The sequence below is a fragment of the Vitis riparia genome, chromosome 7 (genome assembly GCF_004353265.1).
Source record: "Vitis riparia cultivar Riparia Gloire de Montpellier isolate 1030 chromosome 7, EGFV_Vit.rip_1.0, whole genome shotgun sequence".
Classification (NCBI taxonomy): domain Eukaryota; kingdom Viridiplantae; phylum Streptophyta; class Magnoliopsida; order Vitales; family Vitaceae; genus Vitis; species Vitis riparia.
Genome location: NC_048437.1, coordinates 8453353 through 8473573, shown reverse-complemented (window position 1 = coordinate 8473573; position 20221 = coordinate 8453353). Strand labels below are relative to the sequence as shown.

Below are 20221 nucleotides of genomic sequence, written 5' to 3'. Positions count from 1 at the left end.
ATGTCTCAATCAAATGAGGTCTTAATGAGGTCTTTGCTTATATGAACACTCAAATAGCAATATAGAACCCTCTAAGTCCTTAGAAATTCTAGAACATTCTTACAATTGTTTAAAATTTCATAATTTATTAAACTCATTATAATTTATTAAATTCAATGACAAAGTTTAGAAGTTACCTAAAGATTAACAAATCCAATATAGTAGCCCCATTCTTTTCTTTCTAGAATGTTTTAGCCTCAAAAGTCTAGCCCCAATCTTTTCTTTCTAGAATGTTTTAACCTCAAAAGTCTTTCAACAATATTTCTATGCATCTTATGTGAAGATGGGCTATAACTTAGGTCACCACTCATGCTACTTATGTCATGGGTGAATAGACACTCAGTCATTTTATTCCTTATCAAATTTTGATGTGCGATTGCTAAGAAGGAGGACGGGGTTTTGGACGAGTGACCTTAGGTTCAACACGAATGAGCAAGACCACTATGTTGTTCATGTTGTTGTACATACAAATAGGCACAACAATAAATTATATAATAAAATTCTTCTCAAAATTTTAATAATAACAAAAATGTAAATAATATAATTAAAATAATGTATATTTTTTAAAATCATAAACTAATGGGATACATAAATTTTGATAATATTATGTTAAAATATTAATATATCTATATGTTAATTTGATAATATTAAAGATGAAGAACTATCATCATAAAGGGTACATATGAGTGGTGCTTTGTAATACTTTCTGTCTCATATCATTCAAAGTAACATCTTTTCTATCATGGCATTGGTAGCACTATCATCATAAAGATAAAGAAGAAACTCTCTCTTAAAACCATTGTTACTTACAAGTCATGCAATACAAAGTGTTTCTACCTATTAAACCTTTATAGAACCTCTAATCGGAGTTGGATACCTCTAAAAGTAATTCCTTTGTGGGCTTAGTTTACCCTCTCGACCAATAAAAGTCTAACTCACTTGTTATTTCTTTAGAAGCAACCACTCATTTACAAAATGATTATTCTCCTTATTTTTTGAAATAACAATGCCAATTTAGCACATGTAAGCATGTTTTCCACTTTTTCGACTTTTCTTATGTCATTAAGGTACTATAATATTTTGCACATTTGAAATCAGCATTCATAGGACACTACATGTAGAGATTAATAAAAGTATGTAGTATTGTCCGATTCTTACAACATATGGACACATCAATTCATATCTATATTATATTTTCAATGGTAAATGCAAACCTCACATTATTTTTATTTTCATGTTTAAAGCTACTTGCAAGGAAGGACTCACAATCTTTATAAAATGTCAATACACACTAGTTACAAAGTTCATGAAATATTTAAATAGACCTCACAATTTAATTCATTATAATTTTTTTTTACTTTTAATAAAAATTATTTAGAGTATGTTGGATTCTCCAAAAATGTTAGAAATTGGGGAAAAAATATTAAGAAAAATTATTCTCAAGAAAAATGAGATAGGAAAACTAAGAAAGAAGATATGGAAAAGTTTAAAATATTTTTAAAAACATTAAGAAGTATGAGAAAGTGAATTGGTTAAAATTTAAATATATTTTTCTTAAAAGTTATATAAATAAGGAACTTTTAGAAGTATATATAGTATTTTATAAGAAATATGTAATAAGAAAATCAATAAAAATATATTATAGAGTAAAAATTGCAAGAAAATAGGAAAAAAATGAATAGTTTATAATAAATAAAAATAATTTATTACTTAATTAATTCCATTAACATTTTTATTTTATTTTACAAAATCATTTAGAAGAAATATGATCATGATTTTTGGTTTTTTATTAACCCTTTAATGAAAATTTAGTTCTTCTAAAAATATTTGTAATTCTAATTTTATTATATTAAATAAATAAAAATATTCTATTTAAAAAAAAAATCAATTTAATATAAATAAATTAGAAATAGAGTTTAATTCCTAGACATCAACTAACATGGGATTTTCATAATTTGAAGTTACTAATAATAAAAATAAAATAAAAATGATTTTAAAGATCTTAATATAAAATTATTTGATAATAAATTTTTTTATTATTTTTTTTTATTTTTACAAAAGAACAAATAAGAAATAAGAAATTAGAAAATTTTAAAATTCACTTACCATGTTTTGCCATAAGTGATTAGTGTAAGTCTTTTCTATTAAACAAATTCAATAGGTTTTTTTAGTGGTGGTTAGTCTAAGTGGTATAATAAAACTTTGATAAATGAATATTCACTAAATTAATTGCTTTGTTTAAATAATAAAATATTCTAATCTCAACTTGAGCTAATATACTAAATTAATAACTTCACTAAATATATAAAATAATAATATTTTTAAAATTTTTAACAATCTAAGGAAATATAAATTAATAACCGATAAAGTACATGAATTGGTTATATATAATGTATTGAGTAAATTCTATATTCATTCATTGCAATCACCACATAAGATATTAAAAGTTCGTTTGACAATGATTTTAAAAAGTGGTTTTGATATAAAAGATGTTTATAAAAAATTTAACAATTTGGCAAAATTTATGAAACATTTTTACAAATATGAAAAATCACTTGTAGTGTTTTTGGATAAATATTTGATATGAGATTTTTCAGAAAACACTTTTAAGAAAAACACTTTCATTAAAAATATTTTGAATAGAAACACTACCAAACATATTCTAAGTTTAACACCACAACTTTTATTTTTAGAAGTCTTTTTATCTTTTAAAGTTAATAATCATATCTTATTTTTAAAGTATTGTAGACTTCTATGTATTAACTTTTTACCATATCCATTGTTTATAAATTTTCAAGTCATACATGATGTTTAATAAATCAACTTAATAGCTTAAAGTGACTTAACGTTTTAATAACTTAATTTATATCAATCTCAAATATTTTATGGTTAATCATAATTTTAGATTTAAGTAAAAATAAATTAACCATTTTGAATTAATAGTTAAAGTCATTTTTAACTTTAAGTTGTGATATTAAATTATTTTAAAAAAATATTTAATTTATTTAATAACATAAATTAAGTTATTAAATCACTTTAAATAGTTAAATCAATTTACCGAACACCCTTCACATCTCTTCCTTATCAAGTCTTTTTATCTTTTATAGTTAATAACATTCTCTTATTTTTTTTAGCATCTCTTACGCTTCTACATAGTAACACATTCATTATTTATAGATTTATAAATCATACATGTACAAATATTATAGTAAAAATAAAATACCCTTTATAAATTCATAAATATTCATATTTCTATTAAGATAATAATTTTTTTTGGTCTCAAAGTATTATTTTATAAAGATGTTACCGTAAAAAGTGGAACCCACTATTTATTTTTTTATTTTTTTACTTATAAGTGCCGTTAGGCTTTTAATCAAACGCCCCTCAGTTTTTGTTTATCGGCAAAGAGAGGGTCATGTTGTACTTGTAACATCTCCTTTAGGTATCCACTAACCCTTCTTAGAGCTTATTACTGAATGCTAACTCTATCCTGCATTGACAATTGATCTATTTAACTATGGTTGGCACTTGGCAATGGCATCACAGGACTAGTTAGAGATGAGCCGCGCGACTCCTCAATATTGGAGATCAACATGCTTCCAGAACTGGGCCCTCCCTTTTTTATCTTTTGTTTGCTTCTGACAACATCTTCTTTGCTAAGGTATCCTTCCTGTTTGGGACAACGGAAAGATTGCCTAAGAGAATTGTCCAACTTTGGGACAGAAAATCAATCGGCAAGAGCTGTATTACCTTTTTGAACAACTTACACAAGAGAATGAAAAGGGGGCTCTAAGTCATCTTATAGGAATCTCTAAGATTGTGGGGTGTTGTAATATATAGCTCATATCGAGTGAAAGACATATGAAGACAAAAAAAAAAAAGGGTAAATGTTGGAGCGAAGTGGAGCGATGACATTTACCTGATAGGTTGGGGGTGTGGGAGCCTGCGGTTTAGGGGTATTTTTGGAATTTTCATTATTTGAGGGTTAGTATAAATACCATTTTATATAACTCTAATTTGATATATAGTGAAAGTCTTCTTTCCTGTTCCTGAGGACATAAGCAATCTGCCCAACCATGTTAAATCTGTGTGTTTTTCTTTTCGTTTTCTCTAATTTTCACCATAAATCGTTGCACGGAAATTAACATGGGGGCTTCCCTCTATGTGTCCTTCCCAAACCGAGGACACCTTGGTCCATCCAAGATAAATAGATGATCTGTTTGGGATCAATCCATCTTGACTAAAATAAGCTTCGTCCAACGTAAAAGGAGAGAGATTTCCTTCTTTCCCAATGTCACCAACCCAGTCGAAAATTTTAGGCATTAGACAAAGGGTTAATCACACTCAATACCTGAACGACAATCTAAACGACATTTAAGCCTAAAAATCAATCTCAATCAATTGTTACACACAATTAGAGACATTTGACAAACGTAAATGCACTGCAACTACATGGTTTGAGACTCTTGTATGACAGCCAGCAAATGACACTAGTCAACAGCTCTTACTTGGTATGATTATCCAATTCGCTCAAAAATGATGACATTGATTGTCTTGCTAAGACTTAATTTCCACCCTAATGACAATCATCATCGCAAGAAAGACATGAATGCACAATCAATACTATGATGATGGTGTCATCTACTTTATAAAAATCCATTGAGAAGCGTGCGTACCTAGCCATTCAAAACAATTGGACTCATCCTTATTGATTTCTGACTTAAAGTTTCGGAGGGGCGAGTCCAGACCACCTGTCTAAACATCCTTCTGTGCAAGAAAGAAGTCTGTATCCAATTGGCCCAACACCAACAAGGATCTAGAAAAATAAAATGTATAACAAAACCCCTTCCATTAGATATCTCAACAACTCACTAAGCTATTAATACCATACAAAGAATAGATAATTTCACATGACTCCAATGACTCTTTTTTGGACACCTCCGAAGAGCTGCCAAAATGTTTCAAATTGTCTAAAGGAAGCCCTTACATAAAAGGTTATGAACTCCGAGCCCAAAGCCTATATAAACCAGCCCGTATCATTATTCAGGCCCACAAAGCTGAGCCCAGTGGGTTGAATCCTGTAAGGGTATGTGCGGAATTTTAAAAAGATTGGAGGGCAAATCAGTCTAGGTAACAAGATAGGGAAAAGGTGGAGGCGCAGGTGTAGGGCCTTCGCTTTCACTCCAACGAGAGTAACGAGAAACGGGTGAAGGTTTTTTTTTAATTTTATTTCCAGAAATGTCCTCTACATTCATTTTCGCCCAATCCAATCCCATTTCTTCCCGTGCAAATCCTTCGCGTTTCTGAGTCCCAGGGACCGAAACTCGCCGATCTTAATATAGGTACTCACTCCACCCCAATATCGGTGTCAGAAAAAATGGTGTCGGACTCGGAACTCGTGGCTCGGCTTCACGAATTCCTCCGGAGCTCCGACCTGAATACCACAACCACCGCTATCGTGCGCCGGAAACTGGAGGAAGACTTCGGAATCGATTTATCGGGCAAGAAAGCGTTTATTCGTGAACATGTGGACCTGTTTCTTCAGAGCCAACTCGAGAAAGCTGAAGAGGATGAAGGCGATGGCGGCGAAGAAGAAGAAGAAGAGCACAAGTCTAATGTAAAATCAGAAGGCAGCAACGGCTCTGATTCAAAGGATGAAAACGATGATGATGATGATGAAGAGGAAGAGGTGGAAGAATCCAGTAATGGAAAGGGGGCCAAAAAACGAGGGTTGGTTATCATTTATTTTATATACAATTTTACTATTTCTCCTGCAATGCTTGAGTTGAAAGTTATTGTTTTTATTTCTCTGATGGTGAAATCTCATTGGGGGCTTTATCTTTTGTGGAATCATTGTTGTTTTGCACCCACTAGTGGTGAGATTCTTGTAAAAATCATGCTTTTGGTTGAGGCTGAAAATGGGAAAGGAGCTTTTGAATTACTAACAAGTAACAATCGTTTTCTTTAATCTGAAGAGGACATCAACCAATTTTCAGCCCAGTAACCATCTTTGCTGCAAAATAAACTGCTCATTAGGGTATATATCTAGAATGACTAATTTTTCACGAATTAGATTAATGATTCTTGTCTTAATTTTGCTTAATTGGTCCCATTAGAAAGCTCTAGCTGTGACTTTCCCCAAGCACTTCTTCCTCTTTTAAGTTTTAAGACCTCAGAGTTTTTAACCCTTCAAAATTTTGAAGGTTTATATTATAATTTTTTTCTTTCACTTTTTATTTATTTTTTTCTTAAAAAAATAATAATAATAATAATAGTGAGAGTTAACGAAAAAAAGGCGTTTTATACCCAATCCAGCTTGAGGAGACAAATGCTTATTGCAGCCTCCTTCATTGTTGCTGAATGTTGCTTCTGGCTAAAAACCCATGGCTGCAATTATCTTTCATGGCATGCACATTGATGCTTCACTTGTTTTGATTAAGAAATTGTATGTTATATGTAAAAATAGTTCTATTATCTCCGTATGGGATCTCTAGTCATTGGTCTGTAACTGATCCTTAAACAGATTATTGATGCTTTACCTCTTTCTGTTATGGTGTTTGGAATGAAGTAATTGAGAGGGCAGAGTGTTAAAAAAAAAATAGTGAGAGTTAAGGCACAAGGTGTTTCATACCCAATCCAGCTTGAGGATAGAAATGCTTATTGCAGCCTCCTTCGTTGTTGCTGAATGTTGCTTCTGGCTAAAAACCCATGGGCCATGGCTATTATTATCTTTCATGGTATATGCATTAATGCTTCACTTGTTTGGATTAAGAAATTGTATGCCATATGTAAAAATAGGCACATGCTCTCCTTATTTGATCTGTAGTCATTTATCTGAAAATGATCCTTAAACAGATTATGATGCTTTATCGCTTTCTGTTTTGGTGTTTGGAATGAAGTAATTAAGGTGGAAATAGTGATATAGAACTATGGAAGTTAATTCTGGACTGGAAGTAGATGCTCATATGCTAGAGCAACTTTTCTAGCGATCATCGCACAAAACTGTAGTTGTAAAAGACCAATAAGTGAGTTATTTGAGCTTTGAAATTTGAGGAGTACAATTGTATGTAAATGAATACCTTAAAAACGACCATATGAATCTTTAACTCAAATAGATTGCATTTGAAAGGTCCCATTATGACAATGGACGGAAATAAAGTCTAAAGATTTCAGAAGTTATACAAAAAAACTTTAAGGTGTTGCTTATATTTGTTTAACTTTATGATAAACTCATATATCAGTTTCTGTTTGTTCCTTACAAGGTTAAAATCTGTGTATGTTTGGATCTGTCTGTCTATATTATTAAATTTGAAATGATACACTAGCTGGGTTTTTCATTCCCCTCAAGTTTGTTTAATGAGATATTGTTGTGTTTAGGGAACATTGGACCAGTGCTTATTGTTACTATGCATTGCTTTATTGTATAATCAGGTCTAAGAAGTCAAATAAGGAAGTCAAGAAGAGAGGTGGTGGATTTTGCAAACTATGTAGCCTGTCTCCAGAACTTCAAAAATTCATTGGAGTGCCTGAATTGGCCAGGACTGAGGTATATTGTGAAAGTTCAGGCGAAGTTTTCCTTTTCCTTTTCTCCACGTTGTCATGAGTTCATCTAGTAGATCAAGGAATTCTCAGAACTGTAATTTATAAGCTCATTATCTTGGTTCTAGGTTGTCAAGCAACTCTGGGTTCATATTAGAGAGAAAGATTTACAAGACCCAAACAATAGGCGAAATATAATATGTGATGAAACATTGCGTGCCCTCTTTGGTGTTGATTCCATCAACATGTTCCAAATGAATAAGGCTCTATCAAAGCATATCTGGCCATTGGATTCAGATGATGGTACTGCTTCTACTATTGTATTTTATTTTTTATTTGAAGTTCAGTCTGTTCATCTAAATTGGTGGGTCACTGTTGATCACATTTTCCAATGTCATTTGAATGATTTGAGGATTTTTTTCTGACAACTGAACTTTCATGATACTTGACTGTGGTTGATCTATTATGTCCCTCTTGAACTGTACTACATCATGTGAATGTAGAGAAGAGAATATTTTGGTCTAATTTTTGTCGTGTTCCTTCTGATTAGCTTATTATTATATATGAAAGGCAACACAACTGCATTGTTTCCATAATGTTCTGTATGATGAAGAGAGAAGATCCTAAGAATTGATTGAATTGATGATAGAACTGGAGAAGATCCCATAATGAAAAGTTCTCCAACTGTTGCAATTGTTGTTGATGATGTTTTTGCTATGTTGCTAATATAATTTTAAAAATTGCATTTGCTATTTTTCCACCAAGGCAAGAATGTTTCTAGAAGTTTGACGATCATTGTTTCTGCATCTAATATTACTAATTTCAACACTGTAACATTTGGATGTGGAAAAAATTGGAGTTCATAACAGTAGTCAAAATGTGAACCCAGTAATGTGTATTTCTGCCTCACATTTGTGAGCATGTGGAAAGGATAATTTATGCTGGAAATGGGGTAGAAGGGCTAAGATCTCATGCTTGTGTTCCCTTTCCAACTTCTTCTCTTGCCATTTATCCTTTATTGCTCTTATCAGCCTATTCTCACATTTTGCCACCCCCTGAAGCTGAGTTCTGGATTGCCAGCACCACTTGTACTTGTTATAAATGCCATGAAACAGCCTCCTTATTCAGGCTTAAAAGAAACATCTCCTTAATTTTCCTCAGGTTTTGTATATGGATTGGTAATTTGGAATTTAACTTTAAAATAGACAACTTGTAGATGTTGTTGAGCCAAATGATGAATTATAAAGAACTCTGTTTGTTAGTCGCTGTTTTGGCGGCTCTTTTCAATACAATTTTATCTCTTTTATTTATAACAAAAAAAAAAAAAAAAGAACTCTGTTTGTTGTGAACATTTTGTTTTAGGGGTTGCCATATTGGTTAATGTGGTTTCTTAACCAGTTCCTGATTTTTGGTGCGACGCAATCCCTTTATGTTCATTTTATTACAAATATATTATCCTTTTCTATGTTTTCACTAATCCAGATTTTTGCTCTTGTAGTGATAACAATTTCTTGTAGATGTCTGAAGCATTACTTGTAATGTTTTTTTCTTGATTTAGCTGCTCCAGTAAAGCCAACACCAAAGGAAAAGCAACGGAAGCAAGAAAGAGAAGGTAAGATAATAACTCAGTTCTTAGAAGATGTCACAAGACTCAGGATGCTTAGTTGTACAAGTTGCTTCATATTAATACTTTAGATTGGATTTAAGTCCGTATCCACTACTTATTAACTACCTAGTTCATCTTTTGCATCTCCACTCAGTTTTTTTTAGTAGAAAGGTCAACTCATGTTGTTCCCTTATATTTGGTTTAGTTTCACAATTTTGCTTCTCCATTTTAAAGATTCATGTTAATGTCATTTTGAGGAAGCCTTGCTCTACACATTCTCCTCTATCTGGGCTTGAGACTGACAAGATGATAGCATTGGTGGAGTTTGTGATATTTTGATGCCAGTATAGATATGACTAATAAATTCAATATCTGACTTATCAACATCAACTAGTCAAGTAGTTGTTTCAACATTTTTAATTCCTCCTTGATCTTTTTTGTTCCAGATTCGGATGAGCCAAAAAGAAAGCAAAAACGGCAGAAGGGAGGGAATTCAGGTTTTCTTGCTCCTCTTCCACTTTCAGATGCTTTAGTGAAATTTCTTAATATCGAAGAAAGTGCATTGTCACGTGCTGAGGTTGTAAAGAAAATTTGGGAATACATAAAGCAAAATAACCTCCAGGTGTGTGATCTCTCCCCTTGTTAAAACCCTTAAGTATGTTGTTGAAGTTTCAAGTATTATCATAGCTAACAAATCTGTGTCATTGCATACATAATTTGCAGTTCAACCATCCTTTTTTATTTATTGATTGGTAATTGCTAACCTTCCATACCTTATCATAATTGCTCAAACATGTTCATTCTAACTTTAGTTTTTTTGCTTGGATGAAAACAAAGTTGCAGTGTACTATGTGAGAAATTAAAGAGTACCTGTTTTAGATGGGTTCCATAGAGAATAAATATATTTCCTCTTGTCTTTTAGTTTGTCAATCTCATTTTATAAGAAACCCAGTTGTTGCTAAAGTATCACCCTCACTTATGTTCATCCCCACAATTTTCTAAATGATCAATATCTGTGCACTGTAATGTGTTTGACTCTGGTTATTACTGTTTTCTGATCTGACATTTGTGGTCACCCTTTTATTAAGAAGATTAGAAATTTGATAAAAGGATATGAGAAAATTATAAAGCGAAAAACTTGGGAATGTGCACTCATATTTGCATGGAAGCATTTTAAAATCTTTTCAAATGAAATAACATGATCAAATCAAGCAAAGCAGCATTTCAATACTGCTATTTGAAGATTAATTTACTCAATGTACACTTAAATATGTAGAAAGGCACTGACTCTTGGTTTTAATTGAGCCTTTTATCTTCTCTAGATTGTATGACCAAATTTTGAATATATATATTGTCAGATTCAAGGGATACAAAATGGAGAACAGACCTTTAGATAAAAAGAGCAGTGTCCTTACGCATTGTGTGTGTCTTTCATTAGAGACTCCTTATGAAACAGTGTCTGCTTTCCCACACTGTATTAATCAAGAGAATGGATCCACTAGGGTGAACCAATTCAATCAAGAGATAGGGGTCCAATGTAACAGGAATTAATCTACCAAGGGGAACACATACATTGAAAGGACATACTATTTTTTCACATGCATTATATACTTATAAAAGGAGGAGGAACCATTTTATAACAAAAGGGTAAATCAATCTTGATCATTTTTTTTTTCCATGATCAGTGCTCATTTATTTGTTTGCTAACTTGTCCAATAGGTCTGAAATCACAAGACTTCTTGAAATATGGGGGCTCAGCAATATATAACTACTTATGAACTAGGCCAGCAACTACATACTTGTGTGAGCAATGTAGAGTGTGAAAGACTAGGGTGCTAGAGTGTGATAAAATGGTTTATGAGATCTCTACACTTTTAAAATTGGACCACTAGGTAATCTGAAAAAAATAATAAATAAATAAGTGCTCGTTTGGATACACTATATAAAATGCAAGAACTCCTTAAGTCTTAACTTGAAAAGACGATGATTATTAAAAAAAAAATTAAAAAGATTAATGTGTTAAAAAAATTTTATTACCTCAAAATTTTAAAAATTTTAAAAGTAATTTTTAAGAATATAAGATAAGTCCATACTTCTGTATAAGAGTTAATGTATTTTATATGGAGGTTACTATAACAGAAAAGAAGAAGTGTATCTAAACAAGCACTGAATAAATTAAAAAGGAAAAAAAAAAGAGAGAAACATAAGTAGAGCCAGTTATGGTTCTGTTTGTTTTACTTTAAAATGCAGAAACAATTAGTGTCAAATTGGATACACTTCTTTTTCATTTTTAAAATCAGACACTTCTATATAAAAGTAGAGTGTCTTGTATAAAAAGTATATATTTACCTTATGTATTAAAAAATTACTTCCAGAAAATTTAAAATTTGAGGTAGTAAATTTTTTTTGATATCTTAATTTTTTAAACAGTGTTTAAAGCTATTACTTATTCACTGTTGGTCTTTAAGAGTTTTTGTATCTTATATAAAAGTTACTATTATTTTTTATTTTAAAAATAGAAAACAGGAAGTGTATCCAAATGGACTTTTAGATTCTAAATACCATTGATAATGAGAAAGATGTGCACACTAGTTTAAACTTTTTTCATTAATGACAATCATGTGGTTAACTGTAATCAGTGTTAGTTGTGACTTGGTTGTTTTAGTTCTTAATTGTTAACTTTAGCCACAAGTCCAGTTATGTTTTACATGTCACTGCTTTCAAGTATATCTTTTTCGACGATAAATCTTCTTCAAGATTTGTTTTTGGTGATTCTAGCATTGTGTTAAACTTTTGCCACAAGTCCACTTATGTTTTACATGTCACTGCTTTCAAGTATATCTTTTTTGACAATAAATCTTCTTCAAGATTTGTTTTTGGTGATTCTAGCATTGTGTTAAACTTTTGCCACAAGTCCACTTATGTTTTACATGTCACTGTTTTCAAGTATATATTTTTTGACGATATATCTTATTCAAGATTTGTTTTTGGTGATTCTAGCATTGGGCTGGCTTAGAATCGGAAACGTTAGGCTGTGTGGTAGAAGTTATTTAATGTCCTTTGGGCTTGGCTTTTTTGGTAGTTAATCTGTCACTAAACAGACTTTCTTACTTTTCTTTGCTTATTCTTGAAGGATCCATCTGATAAGAGGAGAATAATATGTGATGAGAAGCTGAAAGAGCTTTTTGATGTTGACTCCTTCAATGGATTCACTGTTCCAAAACTCCTATCAGCACATTTCATAAAGACAGAACAGTGAGTTGCTCCCAAACTGATATTGTGAAGCCTGTGAGAAATTGGGATTTTGTTTGTGAGCTTAATTTAGTTTCCAACTGTTCTTTTCTTGTTGTTTCTCCTTTTTTTTTTCGTGTTCAACAACCAATAGGGCATACAGAAAATCTGGAAGAAAAAATGATTAACTGCTTCCCCAATTTTATGTCATCAGTTTTGTAGTATCCTGTTTTAGCTGTTACTGCTGAAGTTTGGATTTCTCTCTTTTCTATCCTCTTCTTTGAAAAGCTCTGAATGACAAGGTAGTAGATAGGTTATTCTTCTGTGATACTTTGACCTCTGACTGTTTTGGTGAGGCAGCTGAAATATGGGAAAGAAATATTTTGAGTCATCATTTTTTTCCATGATGGTTGATCAATAGTTATAAGGTTAATGGGCTTTTAAACTGATTTCATCTTTCTACACTTATGCTTCATCTCTTTTATTATTATTATTACTATTTTTGTTCTTTCGATCATGCTCTCTTTGGGAAAGGAGAAATTATTTTTTTAAGTATGAATTCGTGGTGCTGGTTCAATGTTTTTCTTCACAAGGATAGTTGTTGTAAGTAATATAATTACTTGAAGTATCCACAAGTCAGTATGAACTTCCCCACATTGATGTCCTCCACTGCCCCATTCGAGTCAGTAATGGAATTTTAAGCATAGGATCATGAGCATAACATAGTTTGATCTCATCTGGAAAATCCCGGCTTCTGGTGTTGCCTGAATCCAACAGCTTTCCATTTTCTTTTCCGACTATATTCAGCGATGTTGTGGCATGGTTTGAGGTTCTATGCTTTATAATTACAAGTCTATATCCTGGCAATCCGGCAGCAGGATGCCCTAGCGAATAAAAGTGGATAGCAGCACTGGTTATTTGCCTCTGTTATCATGTGTCCTTTTCTTCAATTTCCTACTCTTAAATTTGTGACTTATCCTCTTACATTGTATCAAGTATTTTGCTGTAGTGTGGAAGCTTTCCACTGCTGATGGTGTTAGGAGTGAAGGAAATGGGTTAGGAACAATGATATATATGATTCACCCTTCATTGTGGGTGCGAAAACTTGGCTTTGAAAAGACCCAATTGGAATCATTTGACCTCCCCCGGCCCTAACACCCTGTTTGTGTTCTCAATTTCAAATAGATTCCACCAAAAAGTCACTTTCGTGAAGATCAATAAAAGCCAATGCAAGCCCTCCTACCCATTCAGTTAATCCCTCCTATACTACTCACTTCTTAACATCTGATTAGCCCCCCTTTTTTGCCTTTCTCCTGTTCAGGATGGTTACAGAGTGATGGGAACAGAGAAAATGATGTGATGTTGACACATGATAATTGTGAAGGCATGCGACCATCCGTTAAATTAATGGGAATCTTATGCAAGTAAGGTTCCTCTATTATTAAATTTCTTTTTTTTTTTTTGTTTACCCAACGTATGAATCGTTTTAAATTTTATTTAAAAAAAAAAAAAAAAGCAGCGGAGGCACGATTTTTCGACCTTAAAAATAGACTTTTCAGTCATATGACTCGTATCTATTGCACAAAGTACTCGTGAATGAAAGTTGTGGCGCGTAACGTGCAGTGGCGCACTCCAACGAGTACAAAAAAAAAAATCAGTACGAAGAGGTCGAGTGGAAGACACGTAGGTTTACACTACAAGAAAAGTCATGAGTAGAGGATTGAGAGAATCATCACGTGGGTCCCTCCACGTGTAAGCACCGTGGTTGTTATGCGGCGCACCGATCGACTTTGTACGTGCGTAACACTCGCCACGTGGTCTGATAGCTACTGCCGGTGGCATTTCCCTCCTTTTTTTTTATTTTTAGACTGGACTCCTTTTTGTCCCACGGGACCCACTTCCCTTCTAACATCACGTGATGATTGTAAGTCTCCAAACAAAAACGCTTCGTTTTGATCACAAGATTTGAAGTCATAACCTGCGCATACGCCAAGAAAAGACGTGAAATTTGTGCAAGCGAGGGTTGCCACAAAATATCTCTCTTGTTACGCCATCAAGTTACGTCCGACCACATGATATTATAAATTATTTTTTGAGAGGATCATGCCAACATCTATATTTACTATTCATCTTATCGTCTTTATATCAAGTTTGTTGATATCAGTTTTACCTATTCTTTATATTTAATCTTATTTTATTGTACCATAAGCGGTCCAAAATTTATCATGTATTTTCAATAATTAAGATTAAGAGTTTAATAAGTATCTTAAATTTTTTTTTTCTTAACATAAATTATGATGTCATGGAGATCAGTAAGATATGCTCTTAATCCTATGAACACTCGGATCTTGAGAGTAGGTCGAAAATAACTTATTCTAGCTAATATCGGATATCATAATCATATCTATATGTAAAATCAAGTGGAATATAATCACATCATGATCATCATAATATTGGTTTTTTTTTTTTTCTTAAATGGATATTATCTACTTTTAGGTCCAATGGATTCTTGTAGTAATATTTAGTTAGAAAAATCTTCCCACATGTGGTGGTATCTGGAACATTTTTCCATAATTGATCCTCGAGGGAGTCTCTTTTTGAGTTTGGCTGATCTTCTCAACGGTGATTTGAGATTGCAAAATAGCAAGTTGAGTTGATGAGGCACCACCACATGAATGGCAGTGGGACATCCAAAGAGATTGATCATGTGTCAAATCTCTTAAACAGTCGATAGGGCTAGGGTCCATCCCCTAGGAACCATTGCTTCGTTGAAAAGAAAGTTTCTAATGGGTGCAATCCAGAACCATTGGTGAAGATGAAGAGAGAATCACCCCCGGCTTTACAATGAAAGAAAAAATAAAATACCAACTTTGGATTTCCACCGTTGGTCTCCGATAAACACGCATATGTTTCCAAGCAACCATCCTATTTTCAGCATAATATAAAGAATGGTGGAATCACCCCCCACCTTTTTTTTTTCTTTCTTTCTTTCTTTCTTTTTTATTTTATTTCTCGCCGTTAATCAACAACAATTGGATTTGGGCACAGAATTGAAAATGCAAATATGCTACTTTTTCACTAAAGTCTATATTTGACTTGTGGATTTGAACTTTTTTTTTGTGTGTGTGTGAGAGAGAGAGAGAGAGATGGGGCAAGTACAATCATTCTCTAGTCCTATCACCTATGAATATCAAGGGTAAACAGAGGAGAAAAACATATGGTGTTGGGTGGAGACTGCCCACCCCTCCCTCTCTCTCTCTCTCTCTCTCTCTCTCTCTCTCTCTCTCTCTCTCTCTCTCTCTCTATATATATATATATATATATATATATATATATTGTGTGTATATATTCCTATTTCCATATATATATATATTCCTAATTCCACCTAATGGACACAGTGGTACGACTGCATGAAGGGTTTTACAACACAATTAAGTGTTACAGATAAATACATGACTGGGACTCGTGGTGGAATTCATGATCTCAGTGCCCTGCCCACTGCTCCTTCTTCGTCACGTCACCATCTTACACTTTTTATAATCATTCTCATTTACAAAATTACCATACCTTTTTTTGTTCAAATTAAGTTAGAAAATTTCAATGCACCAAAAAATTTCACAATAATATCAACAAGTCCCAGGTTAGCTTTTTTTTTTACTTTAAATTTTGTTTTGGACATACTTCTTATTTTTTATTTTTTCAAATTTTAAATTTTTAAAAAATAAATTTTAATGATATAAGTAAAATCTATATATATTTTTTAATAAAATATCGAACACTTGTAAATGATTTATTTTATAGAACTTGAACTTATTAATTAGGTTTTAATTTATGACTTCCTTCAAAAATAATTTAATGGTTATTATTTTAATATTTAGCCATTAATAAATTTGTCACCTAAAAATATATAGGTTTTATTTGACAATTATTTAAAAAAAAAAAAACATATTTAATAATAAAAAATCTGTTTTCTATTTTTTGTTCCGAAAATAATGTATTTTCAGATAATTTATAATATAAGTTTTATTTAATAATTATTTTTAAAAACAAATTTTCATTTAAAAAAAAAAACTGAAAAAATGCCATAAAAAATATGATACTTTCATACAACTTATTGTAAATTGTTTTCACTTATTTCTTTTTAAAAATAATCATATAAATATATATAATAATTAAAAATAAAGTTTTAAACATAACAATTACTTTTAAAATAGATTTAAAAATAAATTAAAAACATTTCAATTTTTAAAAAAGACTTTTATTATCTAAAATATTATAAAATAATTTTCATTTTTTTTTAGAACTATTTTAAAAAATAGATACCAAATTGGATCGTGACTTTTCTTATGAAGATTAGATCTATCCAAGTATTTTAATTTGTTTCATCCATATGATTCTTCATAGAATTGAAGATTATGGGATAATTTATAAAAAGGAATTTTTCCGCTTTAAATATAGCTTGGGGGAATTTCCGCGGGGCCTGAATATAATTTGTCAAATAAAGACAGAATGGATGGTTGGAAATAGTTGTCATTTAGCATAAGAAGAGCATCTTGAGGGCCGTCATCTTTGCATGTAGAGGCATCTCGTTGTTTGTCTTTGTGGGGAAAATAAACAAAATCATGAGGCAAATGTCAAAGAATCCTTATCTCCAACAAGGCCAATAGCCTATGGATGAGATCACACAAATAACAATAATAATTATAATTATAATTATAATTATAATTATAATGATATTTTTTTATTTTTAAATATTTTATTCCACACGCGTCAAACTGGATGCCTTATTCCACGTGTAAACAGTGGGAATCCAAGAATGGGAATGTGATTCAGGATCTATCGGTCTCACGGTTTCGCGATTTCATGAATTAATTCTAGAAATAGCGCACGAAAATTGCTGTCCAAAAAAGGCACTTCCACGTTTCACGATCTACGCATAAGGGCCACACCCTGCCGATAAGCTTGTGCCATTTTGTTTGCTATTGATTTTTTTATTTATTTATTTTTTCCAATTATTTTCTTTTAATCATGAGTTATTTTCTCGCGTATGTACCGAATGTTGAATGAAACATTAGAGGATAATTTTGAATAAAAGAATCGTTATTGTTTCTTGTCGTGAGAAGGTTGCAATTTGTCGACATATTATTCTTGGACTTTATTATTCGTAGGATTTGATTTTTTTTAATGATTAGGATAGCATGTTGATAAGAATTGTATTATTTACTAATTTCATATTAGGCTTAATTGACAGACAAGATAGGTATATCTTATAATATGATTCTATATGATATTCTTATATATTAAATTTAATAAATATTATTTTATAATATTTTTGTACTTCTTTATTTTTAACCATGTATTTAATTTTATAATATTTTTTATTTTATAAAATAAGTAATGTAAAAAATAAAAAATTGATAAAATAAATAATTTTACGATACATGATATTTTATTATACCTTTTAATTTAAGATTAATATATCATGTGTAAAAAAAAGATATATATATATATATATATATGAGTGGATGATATATCTCATTACTTATCTCGTGTTTAATTGAAAGAAGAAATTGTTAAGTGATAGGATAAGTTATTATATCCTATCATTAACCAAATGTGAAATATGATATGTTATTCTCTTTCTTATTCTATATGATACTAAGTTCATCAAACTAAATATAATATAAAGAATTGTTTGATTAAAAAGGATAACATTTATATGGCAAGAATAAGAAAAAATTAAAGTTATCAAATATGTCTATTTTTTATTGAACTGTAAAATTTTTAGATAATCCATTAAATAATTATGATCACATGAGAAAATATAATAAGTTGCCCAAAATTTTAAATAGCTATTAAATTTTAAATTAGTTTGACTTGTTTTATCTCTTTTTTTCTTTTCTTTTTTTCTTATTTTCCATTTTAAAGAGAACCTACTCCATTGTTTTAGACTTGCTCACTTACAATAAGGGTCATGAGAATGATTTCTTCAAGCTCTCGAATGACTATGATTTTAATGCTTGTGAGACAAACATTAGAGCATGTCAAGAAGCTTCAATTAAGTAGACATATCAACTTCTCTTTTAGTTTTTTATGTAGTTATACCCGGATTATAGTATGACTTTATGCATCATTTATAGTTTTGTGCAAGAGGATTATGATTGTTTTTACTTCTCCTTTTCAAATTAGAGAATTTCTATATGGATCAATGTCTTAAAGAAATTTACTCATGAAAGAGTTTCGATTGTTAATCCAGTTAACAATCAACTCTGACTTCTTCAACACAAATTAGTGAAACAAGTAACGTATAACTTCTCTTCCACCAATTCCAAGTTAACGGATTTAAGAGAAACTTTTAAGAAGTCAAAATTGACCTTTTGTAAAGTTCAGGACACTCGATTTACCAACCATTTAGTGACACCACATGACTTTAAACAAATTGAAATGGAGAAATTCATCATTCCCAACTTAACTACCAAATGGCCTAATAACATACACTAATGTTGTAAGGATAGTATTTTTTTGTGTAAAATTTAGTCAAAATAGATAAAGGATTTAAGTGGTGCAAGGGATGATTGAAAACTTGGTTCTTCTTTCTATCTTATGACTAGTGAATTTGCTAATTTTTCTAATATTTGTACAACAAAAATTAAGTATGCTAAGAAAATTAATATCCCATTTTTATGCATTATCCAAATTAAAGACCTCTAAAAACATTGTAGATGACCTTAACAAGGAAGAAAAATTGGATGACAATAATTACAATACATGGTATTGTAAGATTCAATATCTCCTAGATGAGCTAGAGGTAACACTAACCCAATTGATAATTGAACTTAAGCATAAGGATATCACTCAACATAGACATGATATGGAAGCCTACCAAAATTGGTGAAAGAAATATTATCTTAGAATGAAATAAATTATGATATGCAAACTTAAAGGAACTAAATACAACCTTGTTGATGAACAACAAGTCTAAGATGACAGTTGTTCCCTGATTGACTCATGGAAGCATATAAAATCAATATGACACACAACTAAGTGATTTGTCATACTATTTGGAACTTGGAGCTAAGCGTTTAGAGGTTGTTAAGGCTCATAGCTCCACCTATGCAATAGAGAAAAGTTTGCAAAAGAGATCATAAATACAATAACTTCAAAAGAGTTGCCTAAAATGAAAAGAATGATGAACTTGAGTCTGATAAGACTAAAACCACTAAATGCAGGCAAAACAAACATAGTAAAAAGAAGGCAAAGTATGTGTCAACTATGATAACGGGGAACACTTCACTCGCTACTGCACTAAGCTGAAAAAAGTACTCTTCAACTCAGATTCTTACTCATTCATCTTTAGATTAGATTTTGTATTAAGGAGTAACAAAATAACTTGGTCTGCTTTTGTGGAGTATCATCAAGTACTAGTTGGAAACAAACAAATATCCATAGAAATAGAACTAGCATCCCACTATTAGGCATTAATACATACTAGTTACGTTTGGTTGGAGTTCACACATTATTACTCTATGCATTGCTTAAACTAAACTTTAAATGCACTTTTAAATAGGATAATGTCAGACTATTTTTAGGAATAAATTTTTATAGTAATGGTCGTTTGGTGGGTAATTTCTTTGACTTGGATATCTATTATTCAAATAGTGATGATTTGATTTTCCTTAAGACTCAACTGTAGACTAGGTGAAATGACATGCTTGGGTAAGATCGAATGAGCATACTATCAAGGGAAGGCCTATTAGGTCAACTAGATAAAATTGACTTCCCTTTCTGTGAAAATTTTTTGATTAA

The 20221-nt window shown here is 31.3% G+C and overlaps 1 protein-coding gene across 1 annotated transcript; it reads left to right on the top strand.

Moving 5' to 3' along the window:
* The first annotated feature begins 5256 nt into the window (after window positions 1-5256).
* Window positions 5257-12809, top strand: LOC117919352 (upstream activation factor subunit spp27-like). Its single transcript, XM_034836532.1, has 6 exons — window positions 5257-5769; window positions 7471-7585; window positions 7707-7881; window positions 9137-9190; window positions 9631-9806; window positions 12318-12809. The coding sequence occupies exons 1-6, from the start codon at window positions 5417-5419 to the stop codon at window positions 12441-12443; spliced, it is 999 nt and encodes a 332-aa protein (XP_034692423.1). The 5' UTR covers window positions 5257-5416; the 3' UTR covers window positions 12444-12809.
* The last annotated feature ends 7412 nt before the right edge of the window (window positions 12810-20221 follow it).